The sequence below is a fragment of the Sphaerodactylus townsendi genome, linkage group LG11 (genome assembly GCF_021028975.2).
Source record: "Sphaerodactylus townsendi isolate TG3544 linkage group LG11, MPM_Stown_v2.3, whole genome shotgun sequence".
NCBI lineage: Eukaryota > Metazoa > Chordata > Lepidosauria > Squamata > Sphaerodactylidae > Sphaerodactylus > Sphaerodactylus townsendi.
In genome coordinates, this window is record NC_059435.1 from 66,616,093 (window position 1) to 66,638,328 (window position 22,236).

At 54.5% G+C, this 22,236-nt stretch overlaps 1 protein-coding gene across 1 annotated transcript; it reads left to right on the forward strand.

The window, feature by feature from the left end:
* Window positions 1-121: 121 nt before the first annotated feature.
* Window positions 122-21,528, forward strand: LOC125440638 (condensin-2 complex subunit G2-like). Its single transcript, XM_048510496.1, has 9 exons — window positions 122-208; window positions 2,894-3,011; window positions 5,569-5,674; window positions 7,522-7,710; window positions 9,650-9,764; window positions 10,772-10,932; window positions 12,157-12,291; window positions 15,308-15,402; window positions 21,411-21,528. The coding sequence occupies exons 3-9, from the start codon at window positions 5,597-5,599 to the stop codon at window positions 21,526-21,528; spliced, it is 891 nt and encodes a 296-aa protein (XP_048366453.1). The 5' UTR covers window positions 122-208; window positions 2,894-3,011; window positions 5,569-5,596.
* Window positions 21,529-22,236: the final 708 nt, after the last annotated feature.

Consider the following 22,236-nt stretch of genomic DNA (forward strand, 5'->3'; position numbering starts at 1 on the left):
TTATTAGAGAGCACAACTGCGCATGCGCGCAGAATGCCTATATGCGCGCGCGTTTTCTTTTGCTCCCTCTCTTCGGAAGAAGCCGCGAGCGAGCCCGGCTGCGCGCGCATGCTCAGTGAGTCCTGGAGGGCTGAAGTTGTTTAACAGCGGCGGACGCGGGAGAATTCGAATCGCTTCCGGTGAGCGCCGAGCGGCCGGGTTCCGTGGGGTGAGTCGTGGGCGTCTGTGGGGAGGGGGTTGCTCCGGATTTGTTTTTTTTAGCGGGAAAGGTCTGTGAAATTTATTGTCTAGAAGTACTGAGAGAAGGAAGTGTGGAATTGATGGGGTCTGGAGGACGAACGTGTGAATGTCACAGTCCCTGATTGTGGTGGGTTTTCCGGGCTGCGTGGCCGTGGTCTGGTGGATCTCGTTCCTAACGTTTTGCCTGCATCTGTGGCTGGCATCTTCAGAGGTGTATCACAGAGGGAAGTCTGTTACACACTGTGTCCAGAGTTCTCTTACAACAGACTTCCCTCTGTGATACACCTCTGAAGATGCCAGCCACAGATGCAGGCAAAACGTTAGGAACGAGATCCACCAGACCACGGCCACACAGCCCGGAAAACCCACCACAACCAGTTGAATTCGGCCGTGAAAGCCTTCGACAGTCACAATCCCTTGCTGCCAAAACAACGTGAAATGTTATACTCGGTGTCGGGTATATTTATTTATTTTATTTTATTTGTTTGTTTTAGATTTCTAGGCCGGCCATTCCTGGTAAAGGGTTCAGGGCGGTGTACAGTCCATAACCACAGAAGATTAATTAAAAGTGCAATTAAAATACACTACAACTTCAACAACGATTAAAACAATTAAAAGCTAAAACAACAGTACAGCGATGTTGCCCCCCCTCCCCCAAAACTTATATTAGTCATACAGGGAGATAGTACTGCTATAATTTTTATTTATTTGCTTACTTCATTTATACCTCGTTTTTTGACCGAATGGGGACCCAACATGGCTTACATCACGCTCCTCGCCATCCATTTGATTCTCACAACAATCCTGTGAGGTAGGTTAAGCTGGAAGTGCATGAAATGCCACCAGGAGGTCAAAAGACAGGCATAATTCATTGTTGTGTGTTGCCCATAAGATTTCATCAGGATAATAAAGCCCATTACACAAAGCCCACTACACAGAGTCCATTATACAAAGTCACAATAAAATCAGCCATATTAAAACATAAGATTGAAACATTTAGGCTGCTTTAGGGCTGGTAAAAATAGAGAATGGTCAGAAGCATTTTGTTTATTTCCTCAAAAACTTGTTAAGGAGGGATCTACGAGCATCACAAGGCAAGCATTCTGCAGTCTTGGTACCACTACTGAAAAATGTGTCATCTGATGTCATCTAGGCTGCCCATAGTTGTCATCTGATAAAAGGGTGTTGCACACAGGAGAAGCACAGTAGGATTTATATCCCCCCCCCTTTCTCTCCTGTAAGGAGACTCAAAGGGGCTTGCAGTCTCCTTTCCCTTCCCCCCTCACATCAAACACCCTGTGAGGTGGGTGGGGCTGAGAGAGCTCAGAAGAACTGTGACTTGCCCAAGGTCACCCAGCTGGCATGTGTGGGAGTGCACAGGCTAATCTGAATTGCCCAGATAAGCTTCCACAGCTCAAGTGGCAGAGCAGGGAATCAAACTTGGTTCCTCCAGATTAGAGTACACCTGCTCTTAACTTCTATGCCACTGCTGCTCACAATTGATCTCAGTGACAAAATAGATTAATGCTGGAGAATGAGATCTCATCCTAATAATGGTAGACTACTTCTAACTGGTGATGAATGGTTTGCATAAATAGGGGATAACTGGTTTCAGTTATGAGCTAGTCACTTCTGGCTTTTATTAAGGCAAAGAAGATAGTGACAGATCTGCACAGGAATTCCAGCTCGGTAGCTGCTCTAATATAGAGGATAAGAAAATGAGTTGAGATCTGGAAAGTTTCTGGTTCAAATCTCATCTTGGCTACAAATTCACTGGGTAGCCTTAGGCATACAGCTTTCATTTTCTTCAGTTTGAGGTTAATCGTACTGGTTTATCTTGTGGGTTTGTTGCTATGATGATACAAGTAAAGAATATTGAAAGCATTTTAAGACTATAGGAGCAGCCGTGTGTGATCAGACCAATGGTTCATTAACAGTGCACTCCTAAGAACCTTTTCCTGCGATCTATAGAAGAACATTGTACATTATGTTACTGGCTGTTGTGCTTTCAGTGTCTTTCCTAATAATCCCTAGCACAGAAATTGATTTTTTCACAGCTGCCGCACACTGTTGACATAAACAAATAGGATGGTTTGCCCCATTGCCTGCCACCTTACACGTTCACACTGAGCCTTATTTGCTAAATTGGCACCCTCTCGCTCAGAACTCTTTTTGGAATGCTTCACAATCCATTTGATTTTCTCCTTCTTGAATAACTTGGTCAACTTGGCCGCTGCTCACCTGCAATCCCAGTACATAAATAAATGTAGTAATTAGCACAAGCTCCAAAACTGATCCCAGTATGCTTACCGGTACTATGTAATGCTTACTTTGTAATGTTGTGAGAAGGGTATTTGTGTTTTGGAGGATGATGGCTTGCCATCCATTCGTATAGAATCATCATATTTTAGGAACTTTGTACACGACAAATAGAAAAGGAGTGATCAGAGAGCTGCAGAAGTATGGGTTAGTGTAGGACTAGGAAGAGCTGGCTTCAACCACCATGAAGTTCAGTGGGTCATTTTGGGCCAGATGCTGTTTCTCGGCCCACCTTTTTTTTTTCGGGGGAGAGGAAGGAAAAACCACATATGCCACCCTTTATTTCTTGAAGGGAGGGATAACAGTGTAATTGGTAAAATATCATATTTTTCAGTGGAAGAAGAATTCTACCTTTTGAGCAAGCTTAAACTGGTCAGTGTCAAAAATGCGTGGTTGGAGAGTGAATGCCTGTGTAGGACAACAAGTGACATCATCGTAATTGCTCACCATCAGTGAGTTTTCAAAAACTCTGTTTTATAATGAAAAGTGACTGTTTGTTTGTGTTTTCATAGTTTCTATTTAAGTCTCTATGCTGACCTAATGACCTAAAACCACACACACCAATAAAATATTCGGGTGCTGTGTGGTTTCTGGGCTGTATGGCCATATTCTAGCAGCATTCTCTCCTGACGTTTCGCCTGCATCTGTGGCTGGCATCTTCAGAGGATCTATCAGATGCAGGTGACACGTCAGGAGAGAATGCTGCTAGAACACGGCCATACAGCCCGGAAAACACACAGCACCTCAGTGATTCTGGCCATGAAAGCCTTCGACAATATAATAAAATATTAATCACCAGCAATATGAAATCTGATAAAAAGGAGATAACCTCCTGGACAAAAAAAAACAGTGCCAATTGGAAACATGCAGTGACTAGTCAGGAAAAGCCAAGCAAGCCCATAAAATGTTCCATAGTAGAAATGTTTTGAAGGTGGCAAATGGGAGAGATGCAGTGAATCAAACTGGTAGCGTCTTGAGGCATGTCTGTTCAGTGATAACAGTGTTGCTTTAAAAGTTGGCAATAGAGGATTCTTTGATATAGAACATGTGTGGGGGTGGGGGGAGATGTGATGCTAGAGAAATTAGTTTATGTGTTTCAGACATGTAGGGGAATAATGTTGCAGTTCTTAGCACAAGGGTGGGATAATAAGTTCCTTGGTCAGGCTGCAGCAAGGGATTTTGGCGTCTTAGTTGATAGTTCCATGGGAATGTCAACTCAATTCATGGCAGCTGTGAAAAAGGCAAACTCTATGCTGGGGATAATTAGGAAAGGAGTTGATAATAAAACTGCAAGGATTGTCATACCCCTTTGCTATAGAAGCCGCGGATATGACCGCGATCTTGGAGTAACTGTGTTTCAGTTCTGGTCTGCGCATTCATCTCAAAAAAAAAAGGATATCGAAGAGATAGAAAAAGTGCAGAGAAGGGCAATGAGGATGATTGAAGGATTGGAGCACCTTCCTTATGAGGAGAGGCTGCAGCGTTTGGGACTCTCCTTTAGTTTGGAGAGGAGACGTCTGAGGGGGAATATGATTGAAGTCTATAAAATTATGCATGAGGTAGAAAATGTTGACAGAGAGAATTTTTTTCTCTCTTTCTCACAATATTAGAACAAGGGGGCATTCATTGAAAATGCTGGGGGGAAGAATTAGGACTAATAAAAGGAAACACTTCTTCACGCAACGTGTGACTGGTGTTTGGAATATGCTGCCACAGGAGGTGGTGGGTGTGGATGGCCACTAACCTGGATAGCTTTAAAAGGGGCTTGGACAGATTTATGGAGGAGAAGTCGATTTATGGCTACCAATCTTGATCCTCCTTGATCTCAGATTGCAAATGCCTTAGCTGACCAGGTGCGCAGGAGCAGGAGCAGCAGCAGCAGAAGGCCATTGCTTTCACATCCTGCACGTGAGCTCCCAAAGGCGCCTGGTGGGCCACTGCGAATAGCAGAGTACTGGACTAGATGGACTCTGGTCTGATCCAGCAGGCATGTTCTTATGTTCTTGTTTGAAGTGTTGTGAGAAAAGCCAGTTCCATATAGGTGGAACCTTTCTCACACTATTACATGGACAAATATCTGTGCTGACTGACTATATAATGTGGTTGCTTAGGTCTGCAGGCAATTTGACTTATTTAGAATACATTTATGCCACTTTTCTCCAATGCTGGGATTCAAAGCCACTTGTGAAATGAAATAAACGCAAAATTGCACTTTCAGAAAGCATCTATATTGCAAGAGGCTTCTAAAACAGACTTCGAACATGCAGCGAGCCACAGGGTAGCCCCACTTTGACAGTAGTTCTGCTAGCATGGTGTAAAGAAGAAGAAGAGTTTGGATTTATAGCCACCCTTTCTATCCTGTAGGAGACTCAAAGGGGCTTACAATTGCCTTTCCCCTCCCCCCCAACAACAAACACCCTGTGAGGTGGATGGGGCTGAGAGAGCTCCAAAGAACTGTAACTAGCCCAAGGTCACCCAGTTGGCGTATGTTGGAGTGCATAAGCTAACCTAGTTCACCAGATAAGCCTCCACAGCTCAAGTGGCAGAGCGGAGAATCAAACCCAGTTCTCCAGATTAGAGTGCATCTGCTCTCAAACACTACGCCACACTGGCAGAATCACAGGCTGAAATCTACAGATCCCTTTGGCTCGTGTCCTTCCACTCATGCTTCTAGCCTCACTTTGGTGTTACATCACCTGCAGGAAAGGTTGAGCAACTGCTTGGCCCAGGTCTCATTCAGCTGGCCTCCATGCTTCCGATTTCCTTCCTCCCTCAGTCATGTGAACCAGCTTCAGTTTTGAGCTGTTAGTAATTTAATAATCAGAAAAGAGAATTTAATAAATATTTGGGTCACAGTGGGGTTTTGCAGTACAGAGTGCCACCTCTCCATAATGAGACTTTTATTTTGGGGTGAAACATTAATATGGCAACCTTGATCTGCATCAGTTTGACTTCTTGTTGGATCATTAAATTGGATTTTCTGCTCCAGTGTTTTCTCTGTCACCTTAGGCCTACGTGAATTGCAAAACATTACAACATGGAAAGACGAGAGGCGTTTCTGCAGGCTGTATTTAATAGTGCCGTTGATGAATTCTTGAATTTTATTCAGCTTCACGTAAGTAAATATATTTATATCAACAGTGGGATGCCATTTAGTTGAAGAGCCAGCTGCTACTCCAAAGTGCGGGATAATGCTGGGGTAGCCCAGTACCCAGCTTGCCTCCTGGGTAAACTCCGCTCACCTTATGGGAAAAATGTAATCGGATGTGTGCGCAGGACAGAAGACAATGCAGCTGAATGCCTGTTGTTTTTTGCCATTACTCAGGACTGTGGCCTTTGGCCACCCCAGATGAAAGATCTCTTTGCAGCCTGCAATTCTTAACTTGCCTCCCTCAAATACTGGCAGGTAGAGATGCCAGCTGTCCCCAAGTCCCTTTATTCAAACTACCAGTAGTAACTCCCATGTGTATGAAGAGCGTACCCCCCCCTTCTCAAAAAAGACAGAGAAACTCAAACCCATTCAGGTGATATGGCAAAAATTAATTTTTTCATTTGGTCAGCTGGGAGCCAACCTTGGTGCTGAGCAAAGGATTTGCCAGAGCCATGAAATTAAGGGTGGGTGTTCAGAGTAGGGGTCTGCCTCCTGTCGTCTTTTTCCCATTCTTGCTGGCTAGTCCCATACCCCGCTGTTTGGCCAAACCGTTGGAATATCAGCTGTTGTTCCATGCTGGCGAGCAATGCTTAAGAGCGCAGCCCCTCGAAGGTTCAAAAACTGTTCACGTGTTTAAACAAATCAGTGTAAGAACTATCCACGCATTTAGAACAAAGTCACCCAATAATCTATTTTTCTAAAAACCTGTGAAGCTGCCGGACTGCCTAGCTCAGTATTATTTGCTCTGATCCGGCATGTCGGACAGAGAGACATCTTTTCTGACAGCTGTCTGGAATCTTTGAACTGGAGACACCAGGCATTGACCCAGGGACTTTCTGCATGTGACACACTGTGCCTGAGAGCCAACAATGCTGGACTAGATTAATGGTCTGTTCTAGTCCAGGATCCTGTTCTACGTGGCAGCCAGCTTGATGTCTCAGAATACCTTAAACAGGACACAGAGGCTAGGGCCCCCTTTCCTTGCTGTAGTCCTTCAGCACTGGTACATGGGGGGGGGGGGGTTCACTCAGTCCTTGGGACTAATCCACAATTGCATGGATCTTATCCCCTTTGAAAGACACCAGAGGCCATCACTATGCCCTAACGACATTGATTTTCACAAGTCATTCCCTACACCGTTTCCCCGAATATAAGACATCCCCTGAAAATAAGACGAAGTAGAGGTTTTGCTGAAGTGTGAAATATAAGGCATCCCCCGAAAGTAAGATGTAGCAAAGTTTTTGTTTGGAAGTATGCCCGACGAACAGAACACAGAAAAATAAGACATCCCCTGAAAATAAGACATAGCGCATCTTTGGGAGCAAAACTTAATATAAGACACTGTCTTATTTTTGGGGAAACACGGTAGGTAGAGAAGGTTCAGGTTACAAGTGAAGAGATTCTCTACTTTTGCTACATAACAAGCAGCTAAGGGTGGCTGCAGAATCGTCTTCACTGGGTGTCTTCAAAAGAACTGCGAGAAATAATAAAGCATCTGTGGCAGGTGATTTTTTGGTACATGTGGAGGGATCTGGCTTGGATGTTCCTATGAGTAATTCTGTTATTCAAGAAAAAGCAACTTTGCAGCTATGGTTTCATTTGATTAGCTTCTGTGTTCTGCTGTTGAATGCAATCTTTGTTAGGGTTATGAGCAGACTGCTTTCTGTGCTCCTATTAGATGGATTTATTTATTGAATCTTTCAGTTTGGCAACTGGAGGCGAACGAAAGGAAGCGCCTGCCTTTCTGCAGAGTGGCCCTGAGCAGGAAACGTCCAGTTCAGTGACAAACGTGTTTGTCTCTTGTTTCACAGAAGGATCCGGCTAATTCGTTTGATCTGAACGAGCTGCTCCAAGAACTGTCAAGAAAGCAGAGGGAAGCATTATGGGAGAAGTTAAAGCACTTGTTGACACAGGTTTTGGTGGATGACCCAGTAGAAGCATGGCAGAGAATTGACAAAGAATGTGATGACAACATGGAAACTGAGGGAGCACCCCAAAAGGTCCTATCACTTTATTTGTGTATTTTAAAATGTATATCCTGCCTCCCCATACACTCAGGCCCCTTCCGCACATGCAGAATAATGCGTTTTCAAACCACTTTCACAACTGTTTGCAAGTGGACTTTGCCGTTCCACACAGCTTCAAAGAGCACTGAAAGCAGTTTGAAAGTGCATTATTCTGCATGTGCGGAATGAGCCTCAGTGTAGTTTACGATGTGCTAAAGTTAAAATATAGTATCAACTGTGGGTGCAGGAGTCAAAAAGTTCCACAGCACTGTACTCTCAGCAAACCAGCAACTTGGAGACGGCCGTACATTTGCACTTAGCTGCCAAATGCCCCTTTGTGGAGAATTCTTTTATCTCTTGCAAAATATCCCAAAGGAAGGTGCCTTGAGGGTCTTACATGGAAGGAGATCTGACTGTGATCTAACACACGAGTCAGTAGAATAGAGCAGATTATTCGAAGTAGAATAGAGGATTGGTCTATGACGCTTGTGAGTTCCAGGTCATTTAGGGTTTTAGAAGTTAAGAATCAGCACCGGATAGTGAGCCCAGAGTGCAGCCATTTCAAAGGGGATGCTGTTTTGTTTTTGTTTTTTAACAGAAGCATATACTGGTCAACGAATAGACAGCTTCGTTTTCATTTCATTGAAGTTTCTGGGATAACTTCAATGGCACCCTCAGATGGGGCATGTTAGAGTGATTCAATCTTGAGGTTATAGAGGAGACAAAGAGTTTTCAGCAGACTCAAGAAGGGAGGATAATTTGTGAATGAAATTAAGATCATAGAAAGTACATTGCAGTGATTAGTTTGATCTTATGTGTTGTGTGTGTGTGTATATATATAATCTTATACTATCATTTGTTATATTCTGCTGTGTTTTTGCTCTTTCATTGATTAAATGGTTAATTTTTAAGAAGTTTGAAAATCCAATATGTTCACTTGATGCAACTATTTTTTGTGGCTCTTACTGTGGGCTCCAGTACAGGGAAATCTTGCATACATGTTGCATGTCATTATACCCTGTTTTTCTGTTTCAGTTTGGCTTGTATTGGCCTTTTATAATATCAGATCTGTTCAGCTTTGCTGCATCAAATACTCTCAAAGTGTTCTCCGAGTCTAGTTCCTAAGGAACCGTAAAATTGCAGCTTCTATTTATATTATTGTTTCCCATATTTTGGGAGGTGGGGGTTCCTTCCTTTTTTCTGCCACCTGTACAAAAGGTCCTGGAGGGTTTCGATTGCTGTGAAAATTGCTTACTATAAATGTTATGGGTCCATCATTACATATTTGTGAATTGAGGAGGTGGGGGAGAGATATGTACCTTTGAGCACTGTGACAGTTGTTCACAAACTGACATTGTGAGATTTTCGGACACTTTGCCAACATGAAGGCTGGCCCAGTGTGGTGCAGTGGTTAGACTGGGGAAAGCTTGATTCAGATCTCATTCTTAACATACAAGTCACATACCTTAGGGCAGAACCTATTTTAGCCACACCTACCTCACAGGGAGGTTGTGAAATGGGGAGCACAGGCCCTGTAGTAAAGATAAGCCATTGGGGCCAAACTACAGTTTGTACTGCTGGAGTAACAGAGCAGATGTGCAGGAAAGTCTCCATTATTGCTCAGAGGTGGGGCAGGGTTCCACCCATATGTTCATTGCTTGCCTATAATGTATGGCTTTCTGGCAACCACTTCTTCCTCTCATGTGTTCTCGCATAAATTGCAGAGATCTTTGTGTAGGTAGAGGGGGGAGACCATTCCTCACTATGTGTTGACCTTGTAGAACCAGATTGGTATTTTTTAATTGAATGTTTTTATTTCCTGGAGTGTCTTTGGTAAGGATTATGGTCTGTGTAGTAGCAGCTTCTGCTTCACAGCCTTGTCAGATATCTATATTTTTTTTATTTTTAAAATGTTGCTGTCTTCATTTTTCAGGAGCAAACCACAGATGTAATCCAAGGTGTGACAATAGTAGTCACTTTCTCCATACCTACAGTTGATGAAAACATAAATTGCAAAGATCTCCTCGAATGTGCTTTGATATTAAATGGTATGTTGCACGCATGCACGCAGTATTTATTTATTTATTTATTTATTTATTTATTTATTTATTTATTTATTTATTTATTTATTGGATTTCTATACCGCCCCATCCCCGAAGGGCTCTGGGCAGTGTACAGCATAAAATTCATACAATATCAGATAGAGGAGCAAATAATACAAAACACAATAAACAAATAACATAGCTCCATCCAGTTAATAATCAATAAAACTCGCTAAAACTCCATACAAACAGCGGTTAATACAGTTAAATAATTAAACAGTTAAAAAAGAGGCATCCAAAAAATCCACCTTTAAAACCTTCACCAAAAAGGGAAAGCAGCGGGCCCCTCAATATGAGGGTTACCCTGATGTAAACAGCACAGGGAGCAGAGAGGGGCTGAAGTAAGACTTAAAGCTGAATTTTCATTATATTAATAATGGTCTAAACGGTTTCCATATGAGCTGGTAAAAATTAAAATAACGAAAAAGGTCAAATGTCAGCAGACTTAGCTTTAATCTGCTGTCTTTTAAGTTTCTGCAAATAATGAGGTGTTTGTTTGTACAGTGTTTAACCTGCATGATGTAGCAGTTAAGAGCAGTGGACTCTGGAGAACTGGGTTTGATTGCCCACTCCTCTGCTTGAGCAGCGGACTCTAATCTGGTGAACCAGGTTTGTTTCCCTGCTCCTCTGCATGAAGCCTGCTGGGTGACCTCGGGCCACTCACAGTTCTCTCAGCCCCACCTAACTCACAAGGTGTCTGTGGTGAGGAGGGGAAGGGAAGGAATTTGTAAGCCGCTTTGAGACTCCTTACAGTTGGGAAAAACAGGATATAAATCCAAACGCTTCTACTTTTACCATTTCTTGAGATTGTATGACTTTGATACCAAATTATCAAGGCACGTTTATAATGAAAAAAGCTTTGAAAGGGTTCCACAGACGCATTAAAGTTGTCAACTACTTCATTATTAAAGAAACGTATTTTCACTTGCAGTTTTGTTCAATTTTTTTTACAGAGATTCTTTATGCTCTACCGGACTCTGAGAAATCTCTGGCTGGGGCTATCCAACACCTTTGCGAACGATGGTGGCAGAAGGGCCTCGAAGGGAAAGAGCGCTTTGGGAAGACCGCTTTCACCCTTGTGCTGAAAAACAGCTTTGAGAAGAAAAACATCGTGGTACGTTACCACTTTATAAATGTCTATATAAACGTTGTGAAAACTCTTCTTACTCTAATTGCCACTTTGCATTGTTGCCATAGCTACATAAGAACATAAGAACTAGCCTGCTGGATCAGACCAGAGTCCATCTAGTCCAGCATTCTGCTGTTCGCAGTGGCCCACCAGGTGCCTTTGGGAGCTCACGTGCAGGATATGAAAGCAATGGGCTGCTGCTGCTGCTACTGCTCCTGAGCACCTGGTCTGCTAAGGCATTTGCAATCTCAGATCAAGGAGGATCAAGATTGGTAGCCATAGATCGACTTCTCCTCCATAAATCTGTCCAAGCCCTTTTTAAAGCTATCCAGGCTAGTGGCCATCACCACCTCTTGTGGCAGCATATTCCAAACGTCAATCACACGTTGCGTGAAGAAGTGTTTCCTTTTATTAGTCCTAATTCTTCCCCCCAGCATTTTCAATGGATGCCCCCTGGTTCTAGTATTGTGAGAAAGAGAGGAAAAATTCTCTCTGTCATCATTTTCTACCCCATGCATAATTTCGTAGACTTCAATCATATCCCCCCTCAGACGTCTCCTCTCCAAACTAAAGAGTCCCAAACGCTGCAGCCTCTCCTCATAAGGAAGGTTCTCCAGTCCCTCCATCATCCTCATTGCCCTTCTCTGCACTTTTTCTATCTCTTCGATATTTCTTCGAACTGTCAGCTGGCTTGGAGCGCTTTTGATTTTTCTGTGGATTGAGGCACTGGAAAGAAATCAGGTGACCTAAAATTGTGCCTGCAAGTTATTGAGCTGGATGTGTGCAGCTTGCAGGCCCAGCTATTCAGGACCTCAACAAGAAGCTGTCCAGTATTTTACATCTGGCTTTTGGGACAGCCAAGAAGGTGCAGGAATCTTTTACAAGAGAAAATTCTGCTACGTGTTTCACTGGAGGACTTTTATCTGTTTAGCCAGACACACATTTATATCTCCGTCTTCTGCTAAGGTGCTTATTCAATCACTATACCTCTACACGTGACTGCTCACCACCACTCCAGTATAATAGTACATATCCAGGGTACGCTCTGTTGACATGTATATGGATTTGTGTGCTTTAAGAACAGAGCATATGTTTATCACTCCGTTAACTGACAGAATTTCCTCTGTGGCTTCTGTGTCCCTCATCTCTTAATCCCCCTTTCCCCCTCTGCAATCCTCATGGAAATATAATTGAGTGTTACTCCCTCAGGGGGCAGATATAATCCATCTATGGCAAATTCATCGTGCTTTACTGTGCTTCGATTACGACTCCGAAGAGAGCAATGACGTGAAGAATTTATTACTGCGCTGCTTTTTGAGCGTCAACCATATTAAAAAAGAAGAGGTAAGCATACTTTTTCTAAACGTGTTTTTCGTGGTTAACCGAACAAGCGGAGAGCAGGAGGACAGCTGAGATTTCTCACATGCGGAGTATGTTGCTGGAAACCTGAGGAAGGCAAGATCTCTCAATGGGGCTCTCCTCCAATCTCAACAGGTTGGATTTTCTCTGGACTCCTTTTTTCTTGAACCGTTATCGTTGGGGCTGATTTGGACCTTCAGCATTCTAACTCTCATCCTGCTCTGTTTTCAACCCAATATAGGCAAGCATCTGCACCCCCCTGCTGTCCTTGCAAAAGGAAGGCAGTCAGGGAGCTCGGACATAGGGTCCAGCTGCATGGTAGTTCTTCTCCCCAGGAAGCACCTGGACTTGTTCTGGGTTTTGCAGTGGGTCATCAGCATCACTCCACTCCCCTGTGGGCTGTTCAACATGGGTGTTTACCAGCAACATCAGTGGTGGGATCCAAAAATTTTATCAACAGGTTCCCATGATGGTGGGATTCAAACAGTGGCGTAGCGCCAATGGGGCTGGGCGTGGCACGACGGGGGCGTGGCCGGGCACGACGGGGGAGGGGCATTAATAATTTCTCGGTTACTGTAAAAAACTTTCTATAAAAAAAAGTTCCTACTTTTCCAGCTGGTATCTTTCTGTCCATAATTTAAACTCATTATCGCAAGTCCTACTGTCTACTGCCAACAGAAACAACTACTTCTCTTCTAATTGACTGCCTGTCAAATACTTCATACTTTCAAATACTTAATTTTGTTTCTAGAAATCAAAAGAAGGAGACTCCTTAAATAAGGAACTTTACCAAATTTCTAAAACATGTTTTTAAAACAGCCCAACAGGGAGAATGATCCCGTTTTCTACCTTCGCTAACCAGCCACATAGGAAACAACAGGACTTGATGATTTTTGGACCTAATGGAATTTCTAACGGAAAAGCGGACCCAATTAGTAACCCCCTCTCGGCACACACAAATAATTAGTAACCCACTCTCGGGAACTGGCGAGAACCTGCTGGATCCCACCTCTGAGCAACATCAACAACCTTTATTGGCATAACAGTACATTTCCATAAACAGTAGGTTCATTCAGACCAGACAAAGGAAAAGGAAGAGAAATAATAATAATAGTAAAGATAAAAATAAAAATAAAAAGGAAGGAGAGGAGAAGAGGAAGATATTAGTCATATTTACCCTGGGTGCTTACCAAGGAAACTGTGAAAGACTGAGTTTCCAGCATAACTGGAACATCAGCCATTGTTGTTAACTAGGAAACCCCTTCCTTCCTTTCAGCATGAATAGGATGGGTTTGTTTTTTTTCTGTGTTATCTCTATTTCATTGCACAATAAAAATTGCTGAGCATTCACAGAGCTAATCTGTGCATTATAAATTATTTCTTTGCATCCTTTGGTAGTATGTAAATTTACTTAATTAAGGCTACATTCCAAATACAATTAAGCCACTCTTTTATCAAAAGGGGTTCTGGTTTTTCCCCCCCAGTACGCTACAGTAATCATCTCAGTGTTGAGACGAACTCATTGTTTGAAGAAGTTACCAATCCTATTAAATAATCTAACCTAATACAATTATATTTGGATCCAGTGGTACGTTACTGCATAATTAATCACATTTTGCCAAAACTGGTTAAGCTTTGGACCTGTCAAAAGGGCAGTTATTTCCTGCGGGAGGCCAGGTGTTTTGCCCATAGGAAAACATCTGACATTAACCCAGATTTCCCTGTTGTGCAACAGCTTCTCCAGCCCAACACCTGATCTTTGGGCTGTTCACAAACCTACTGGGGGCTCTGGAGCCACACTGTGCTCTGCTGGCAGCTACAGGGCCATGTTCTAGTTCCTGATAGTGCAGAACAGCTGAGAAATGGGGTGAGGTTTGGGGTGCAGTTCCAGATCCACCAGCAGAGCTGAAAATAGCCTGAATATTGGATGGGGCATGGTGCAAGATCTCACCAGACATTTAGGTCTAGGGCATTTCCAGACATTTTCCTATTGGCTCAGTCTGGAGTTCAGGTATAATGCCAATGTGGTGTAGTGGTTAAGAGTAACGGGCTTTAATCTAGAGAACTGGGTTTGATTCCTCACTCCTCCACACCACACTTATCTGGTGAACTGGATTTGTTTTTCTAGGCTCCTCCACATGAAGCCTGCTGGGTGACTTTGGGGTAGTTCTGTCAGAACTCTCAGCCCCACCTACCTCACAAGGTTCAGTGTAGAGAGAGGAAGCGAAGGAATTTGTAAGCCGCTTTGGCTGAGAAAGCGGGATAATTAAAACAATGAATATGTTTTGTTGAAGGCTTTCACGGCCGGAATCATTGGGGTTGTGTGGGGTTTCCGGGCTGAAGAGCTGATGATCCTCTGAAGATGCCAGCCACAGATGCAGGCAAAACGTCGGGCGAAAATGCTACTGGAACACAGCCATACAGCCCAGAAACCACACAGCACCCAAAATTAATATGTTAATAGTAAGTAAGATGCTCTCATCAGATATTAGGAGCTAAGCAGAGTGGATTGGTGAGTATTTGGATGGACAACCTTCAAGGAATACCAGGGATGAAATGTGGAGGCAGGCAATGGCAACCTGCCTGTAAACATCTCTTAACTTGAAAAATCAGCTGTGACTTGACAGCACATACACATGCATAATGCCTAAGATACATGTGCTATGGTAGCATACGGTGCAGCAGTTACCAACCCATACATATTGGGTATACTTGCAATTTTTCATATAGAAAATGAAGACAATGATACTTTAAAATTTCACAAATATGCCAAATAATACACTTTGATATGCTAGCTAAGTCATGGATGATGTATTTAATGTTAAATCTGTAAAAGAAGTTCAGGTTTGATAGGAAAGTAAGTATGGAATATGTTTCACTTTTCCTAGTAAAAAACCCCCTTTTCTGTCGTTTCAAAGGTTTTGAAAGTTGTGTATCTCTACTTACAGTACTTAAGCAGAGCCTTTGGCTTCTTGTGAAGGAGTGTTGTTGTCTTTTACAGGGGAGAAGATTCCTGAGTTTTCTCTTCACATGGAATGTAAATTTCATTAAAATGATACATGGGACTGTGAAAAACCAATTGCTGTGCTTTCCTAGGTAAGTTTTATTTCATGTGATTGCTATTATATATATGCTACTCTTGCTACTGCTCTTTGGGTGCCATATTATTTTTTGTTTGTGTTCATCCTTTCCCCCCCCCCCACCCCCCCCCTCTCCCCCCCCCCCCCCCCCCCCCCCCCCCCCCCCCCCCCCCCCCCCCCCCCCCCCCCCCCCCCTCCCCTTTCCCCCCCCCCCCCCACCCCCCCCCCCCCCCCCCCCCCACCCCCCCAGCCCCCCCACCCCGCACGCGCCCCCCCGCACCACCCCCCCCCCCCCCCAACCCCCCCCCCCTCCGCCCGACCCCCCCCCCCCAACCCCCCTCCCCCCCACCCCCCCCCCCCCCCACCCCCCCCCCCCCCCACCCCCCCCCCCCCCCACCCCCCCCCCCCCCCACCCCCCCCCCCCCCCACCCCCCCCCCCCCCCACCCCCCCCCCCCCCCACCCCCCCCCCCCCCCACCCCCCCCCCCCCCCACCCCCCCCCCCCCCCACCCCCCCCCCCCCCCACCCCCCCCCCCCCCCACCCCCCCCCCCCCCCACCCCCCCCCCCCCCCACCCCCCCCCCCCCCCACCCCCCCCCCCCCCCACCCCCCCCCCCCCCCACCCCCCCCCCCCCCCACCCCCCCCCCCCCCCACCCCCCCCCCCCCCCACCCCCCCCCCCCCCCACCCCCCCCCCCCCCCACCCCCCCCCCCCCCCACCCCCCCCCCCCCCCACCCCCCCCCCCCCCCACCCCCCCCCCCCCCCACCCCCCCCCCCCCCCACCCCCCCCCCCCCCCACCCCCCCCCCCCCCCACCCCCCCCCCCCCCCACCCCCCCCCCCCCCCACCCCCCCCCCCCCCCACCCCCCCCCCCCCCCACCCCCCCCCCCCCCCACCCCCCCCCCCCCCCACCCCCCCCCCCCCCCACCCCCCCCCCCCCCCACCCCCCCCCCCCCCCACCCCCCCCCCCCCCCACCCCCCCCCCCCCCCACCCCCCCCCCCCCCCACCCCCCCCCCCCCCCACCCCCCCCCCCCCCCACCCCCCCCCCCCCCCACCCCCCCCCCCCCCCACCCCCCCCCCCCCCCACCCCCCCCCCCCCCCACCCCCCCCCCCCCCCACCCCCCCCCCCCCCCACCCCCCCCCCCCCCCACCCCCCCCCCCCCCCACCCCCCCCCCCCCCCACCCCCCCCCCCCCCCACCCCCCCCCCCCCCCACCCCCCCCCCCCCCCACCCCCCCCCCCCCCCACCCCCCCCCCCCCCCACCCCCCCCCCCCCCCACCCCCCCCCCCCCCCACCCCCCCCCCCCCCCACCCCCCCCCCCCCCCACCCCCCCCCCCCCCCACCCCCCCCCCCCCCCACCCCCCCCCCCCCCCACCCCCCCCCCCCCCCACCCCCCCCCCCCCCCACCCCCCCCCCCCCCCACCCCCCCCCCCCCCCACCCCCCCCCCCCCCCACCCCCCCCCCCCCCCACCCCCCCCCCCCCCCACCCCCCCCCCCCCCCACCCCCCCCCCCCCCCACCCCCCCCCCCCCCCACCCCCCCCCCCCCCCACCCCCCCCCCCCCCCACCCCCCCCCCCCCCCACCCCCCCCCCCCCCCACCCCCCCCCCCCCCCACCCCCCCCCCCCCCCACCCCCCCCCCCCCCCACCCCCCCCCCCCCCCACCCCCCCCCCCCCCCACCCCCCCCCCCCCCCACCCCCCCCCCCCCCCACCCCCCCCCCCCCCCACCCCCCCCCCCCCCCACCCCCCCCCCCCCCCACCCCCCCCCCCCCCCACCCCCCCCCCCCCCCACCCCCCCCCCCCCCCACCCCCCCCCCCCCCCACCCCCCCCCCCCCCCACCCCCCCCCCCCCCCACCCCCCCCCCCCCCCACCCCCCCCCCCCCCCACCCCCCCCCCCCCCCACCCCCCCCCCCCCCCACCCCCCCCCCCCCCCACCCCCCCCCCCCCCCACCCCCCCCCCCCCCCACCCCCCCCCCCCCCCACCCCCCCCCCCCCCCACCCCCCCCCCCCCCCACCCCCCCCCCCCCCCACCCCCCCCCCCCCCCACCCCCCCCCCCCCCCACCCCCCCCCCCCCCCACCCCCCCCCCCCCCCACCCCCCCCCCCCCCCACCCCCCCCCCCCCCCACCCCCCCCCCCCCCCACCCCCCCCCCCCCCCACCCCCCCCCCCCCCCACCCCCCCCCCCCCCCACCCCCCCCCCCCCCCACCCCCCCCCCCCCCCACCCCCCCCCCCCCCCACCCCCCCCCCCCCCCACCCCCCCCCCCCCCCACCCCCCCCCCCCCCCACCCCCCCCCCCCCCCACCCCCCCCCCCCCCCACCCCCCCCCCCCCCCACCCCCCCCCCCCCCCACCCCCCCCCCCCCCCACCCCCCCCCCCCCCCACCCCCCCCCCCCCCCACCCCCCCCCCCCCCCACCCCCCCCCCCCCCCACCCCCCCCCCCCCCCACCCCCCCCCCCCCCCACCCCCCCCCCCCCCCACCCCCCCCCCCCCCCACCCCCCCCCCCCCCCACCCCCCCCCCCCCCCACCCCCCCCCCCCCCCACCCCCCCCCCCCCCCACCCCCCCCCCCCCCCACCCCCCCCCCCCCCCACCCCCCCCCCCCCCCACCCCCCCCCCCCCCCACCCCCCCCCCCCCCCACCCCCCCCCCCCCCCACCCCCCCCCCCCCCCACCCCCCCCCCCCCCCACCCCCCCCCCCCCCCACCCCCCCCCCCCCCCACCCCCCCCCCCCCCCACCCCCCCCCCCCCCCACCCCCCCCCCCCCCCACCCCCCCCCCCCCCCACCCCCCCCCCCCCCCACCCCCCCCCCCCCCCACCCCCCCCCCCCCCCACCCCCCCCCCCCCCCACCCCCCCCCCCCCCCACCCCCCCCCCCCCCCACCCCCCCCCCCCCCCACCCCCCCCCCCCCCCACCCCCCCCCCCCCCCACCCCCCCCCCCCCCCACCCCCCCCCCCCCCCACCCCCCCCCCCCCCCACCCCCCCCCCCCCCCACCCCCCCCCCCCCCCACCCCCCCCCCCCCCCACCCCCCCCCCCCCCCACCCCCCCCCCCCCCCACCCCCCCCCCCCCCCACCCCCCCCCCCCCCCACCCCCCCCCCCCCCCACCCCCCCCCCCCCCCACCCCCCCCCCCCCCCACCCCCCCCCCCCCCCACCCCCCCCCCCCCCCACCCCCCCCCCCCCCCACCCCCCCCCCCCCCCACCCCCCCCCCCCCCCACCCCCCCCCCCCCCCACCCCCCCCCCCCCCCACCCCCCCCCCCCCCCACCCCCCCCCCCCCCCACCCCCCCCCCCCCCCACCCCCCCCCCCCCCCACCCCCCCCCCCCCCCACCCCCCCCCCCCCCCACCCCCCCCCCCCCCCACCCCCCCCCCCCCCCACCCCCCCCCCCCCCCACCCCCCCCCCCCCCCACCCCCCCCCCCCCCCACCCCCCCCCCCCCCCACCCCCCCCCCCCCCCACCCCCCCCCCCCCCCACCCCCCCCCCCCCCCACCCCCCCCCCCCCCCACCCCCCCCCCCCCCCACCCCCCCCCCCCCCCACCCCCCCCCCCCCCCACCCCCCCCCCCCCCCACCCCCCCCCCCCCCCACCCCCCCCCCCCCCCACCCCCCCCCCCCCCCACCCCCCCCCCCCCCCACCCCCCCCCCCCCCCACCCCCCCCCCCCCCCACCCCCCCCCCCCCCCACCCCCCCCCCCCCCCACCCCCCCCCCCCCCCACCCCCCCCCCCCCCCACCCCCCCCCCCCCCCACCCCCCCCCCCCCCCACCCCCCCCCCCCCCCACCCCCCCCCCCCCCCACCCCCCCCCCCCCCCACCCCCCCCCCCCCCCACCCCCCCCCCCCCCCACCCCCCCCCCCCCCCACCCCCCCCCCCCCCCACCCCCCCCCCCCCCCACCCCCCCCCCCCCCCACCCCCCCCCCCCCCCACCCCCCCCCCCCCCCACCCCCCCCCCCCCCCACCCCCCCCCCCCCCCACCCCCCCCCCCCCCCACCCCCCCCCCCCCCCACCCCCCCCCCCCCCCACCCCCCCCCCCCCCCACCCCCCCCCCCCCCCACCCCCCCCCCCCCCCACCCCCCCCCCCCCCCACCCCCCCCCCCCCCCACCCCCCCCCCCCCCCACCCCCCCCCCCCCCCACCCCCCCCCCCCCCCACCCCCCCCCCCCCCCACCCCCCCCCCCCCCCACCCCCCCCCCCCCCCACCCCCCCCCCCCCCCACCCCCCCCCCCCCCCACCCCCCCCCCCCCCCACCCCCCCCCCCCCCCACCCCCCCCCCCCCCCACCCCCCCCCCCCCCCACCCCCCCCCCCCCCCACCCCCCCCCCCCCCCACCCCCCCCCCCCCCCACCCCCCCCCCCCCCCACCCCCCCCCCCCCCCACCCCCCCCCCCCCCCACCCCCCCCCCCCCCCACCCCCCCCCCCCCCCACCCCCCCCCCCCCCCACCCCCCCCCCCCCCCACCCCCCCCCCCCCCCACCCCCCCCCCCCCCCACCCCCCCCCCCCCCCACCCCCCCCCCCCCCCACCCCCCCCCCCCCCCACCCCCCCCCCCCCCCACCCCCCCCCCCCCCCACCCCCCCCCCCCCCCACCCCCCCCCCCCCCCACCCCCCCCCCCCCCCACCCCCCCCCCCCCCCACCCCCCCCCCCCCCCACCCCCCCCCCCCCCCACCCCCCCCCCCCCCCACCCCCCCCCCCCCCCACCCCCCCCCCCCCCCACCCCCCCCCCCCCCCACCCCCCCCCCCCCCCACCCCCCCCCCCCCCCACCCCCCCCCCCCCCCACCCCCCCCCCCCCCCACCCCCCCCCCCCCCCACCCCCCCCCCCCCCCACCCCCCCCCCCCCCCACCCCCCCCCCCCCCCACCCCCCCCCCCCCCCACCCCCCCCCCCCCCCACCCCCCCCCCCCCCCACCCCCCCCCCCCCCCACCCCCCCCCCCCCCCACCCCCCCCCCCCCCCACCCCCCCTCCACCCCACCCCCCCCCCCCCCCCCCCCCCCCCCCCCCCCCCCCCCCCCCCCCCCCACCCCCCCCCCCCCCCAAAACCCCCCCCCCCCCCAACCCCCCCCCCCCCTTTTCACCACTCCCCCCCCCCCCCCTTTCCCCCCCCCCCCCCCCCCCCCCCACCCCGCCACCCCCCCCCCCCATCACAGCCGTTGTGGGAAGACAGCAGTAATGAGAACTTGAATTCCACGGTTGGGGGCTTAAAGAGCTTCTTCTAGTGCACCAGGACTTATGCCCAATGGGATTTTTGTTTTTGTTTCCCCTTTGAAGCAAAGATACCTTTGTTTCTAAGTGGTTTGTCATTAATGTGTGGAAGGAGCTATTATTCTATAAACCACAAATCTTAGTTATACAAACTAGTTGTGTATTTGGCTCTCAAATAGTTGATGAAGATGTGATACTGAGTGTAAACAAATGAGTGGTGCTAGATTTTTCATGGCCTCTGGGCAGTCCCACATGGAGATTTTGTGCTGATCCAGAGGCAACTCCGACCTATTCTAGAACTCTATCCCGAATGGCACAGGTGGAGGCGGTTGACCCCTTAGCAGCTTCGCAGGTTTCCTGAACGGACACACTTTTGCTAGGCATATGATGCCACAACACCTCTTAAGTGTGCTTAGGACAGAGTCTCCTGCATTGGTGTAAGGATATAATGGGTGCCACACACTTAGGTGGACATTGGGATGAACCTCAGTACTTTTATTTGGCACGCTGGAGAGGTTATTGTCTTCCTGAAGGTGTTTGGTTTGATGGATATATGGAGAGAGTGTTCACTTCACACCTAGGGTTTAAAGTGAAGTCTTCATCCTTTGGCTCAGGAAAGCAGACAGGTGATGTGACTTCTTGGTAGCGGAAGGAGAGGCCAGGGTTCAGATGTTGAATTAATAAATATCATATTAAGCCAAGTATGGGAGAGAGTAGCGTTATGATAAGGCACTGACAATCACTGGTGGTACAGAGGCTGTGAAGCCAGGTAGATGCTAGATTGAAACCTGTCAGTTTTTTCCTTCATTCACCCCTGCTTGCCCTTACCTTGTTCAGCATGGCTGTTGTCTGTGCCGATCCCACGATCGGCAGCAGATCCTTTGTCCTCCGACAGAAAAGTTGGTTAGATCCATCCTGTGGAAACTGTATTGGTGATGGTGAAGGCAACAGATGAAAGAGGCAGCCAGGACTGAAAGAACTTGGTGTGCGGTTGCTGGTGGGAATGCCTGGCCTCCATAGTGTCCAGAAGGCCCGGATCAAGTAAAGCATACAGATTGGAGGCAGATACAGAGGCCTAGGGAGCAGAGGGTAGTTAAGGTAGTTTATATTTTGAAAGGAAGTTGGAGAGTTCAGCAAGTCTTCGGTGTATGGAAATGTTATGTATTGTAAGCAAAGGAGGGCTGGCACCGCTCTGTAGATTTTGTAGAGACATAAAGAACACTTGCCAATTGCAAAGGAATGATGGTATTGAAGGTCGTTTCCTCCCACCCTGAAGCAGAGGTATTTTCTGTGGTTTGGCCTTGCGATAATGTGAAGTTATGTTTATGGCCAATCTGTAGACTGAAAGTCCTTGTATTGAGAAATGGAACAATATTGGACAGGGAAACAACTCAGACTTCTGTGTGGAGTGTCTTTTGACCTCTCAGGCTTTCTGGCAATCTGTTTTTGATTCTTGGAGGTACTGGGCTTATAACCCTGTGCTGATTTGGGGACTGGTACTAATTTTATGCTGCCTTTTTGAAGGAAGAAGAGGACTCTTTCGTGAAGAATCAGTTTTCATGGGGTGTTCGAAAGGCTACCATTGAACTCAACAGTACAGTCCTCAGTAGTACAGTTTTAGGACTCGAGAGTCTGTAGTGATGTATTTCCAAAGTGATAGGAA

Bases quoted from the DNA above. Each gene is read 5' to 3' on its own strand.
- LOC125440638 (XM_048510496.1), top strand. From the start codon at position 5,597: ATGGAAAGACGAGAGGCGTTTCTGCAGGCTGTATTTAATAGTGCCGTT. The intron at 7,711-9,649 runs GTCCTATCACTT...TTCATTTTTCAG, and splicing joins CTGAGGGAGCACCCCAAAAG to GAGCAAACCACAGATGTAAT. The intron at 9,765-10,771 runs GTATGTTGCACG...TTTTTTTTACAG, and splicing joins ATGTGCTTTGATATTAAATG to AGATTCTTTATGCTCTACCG.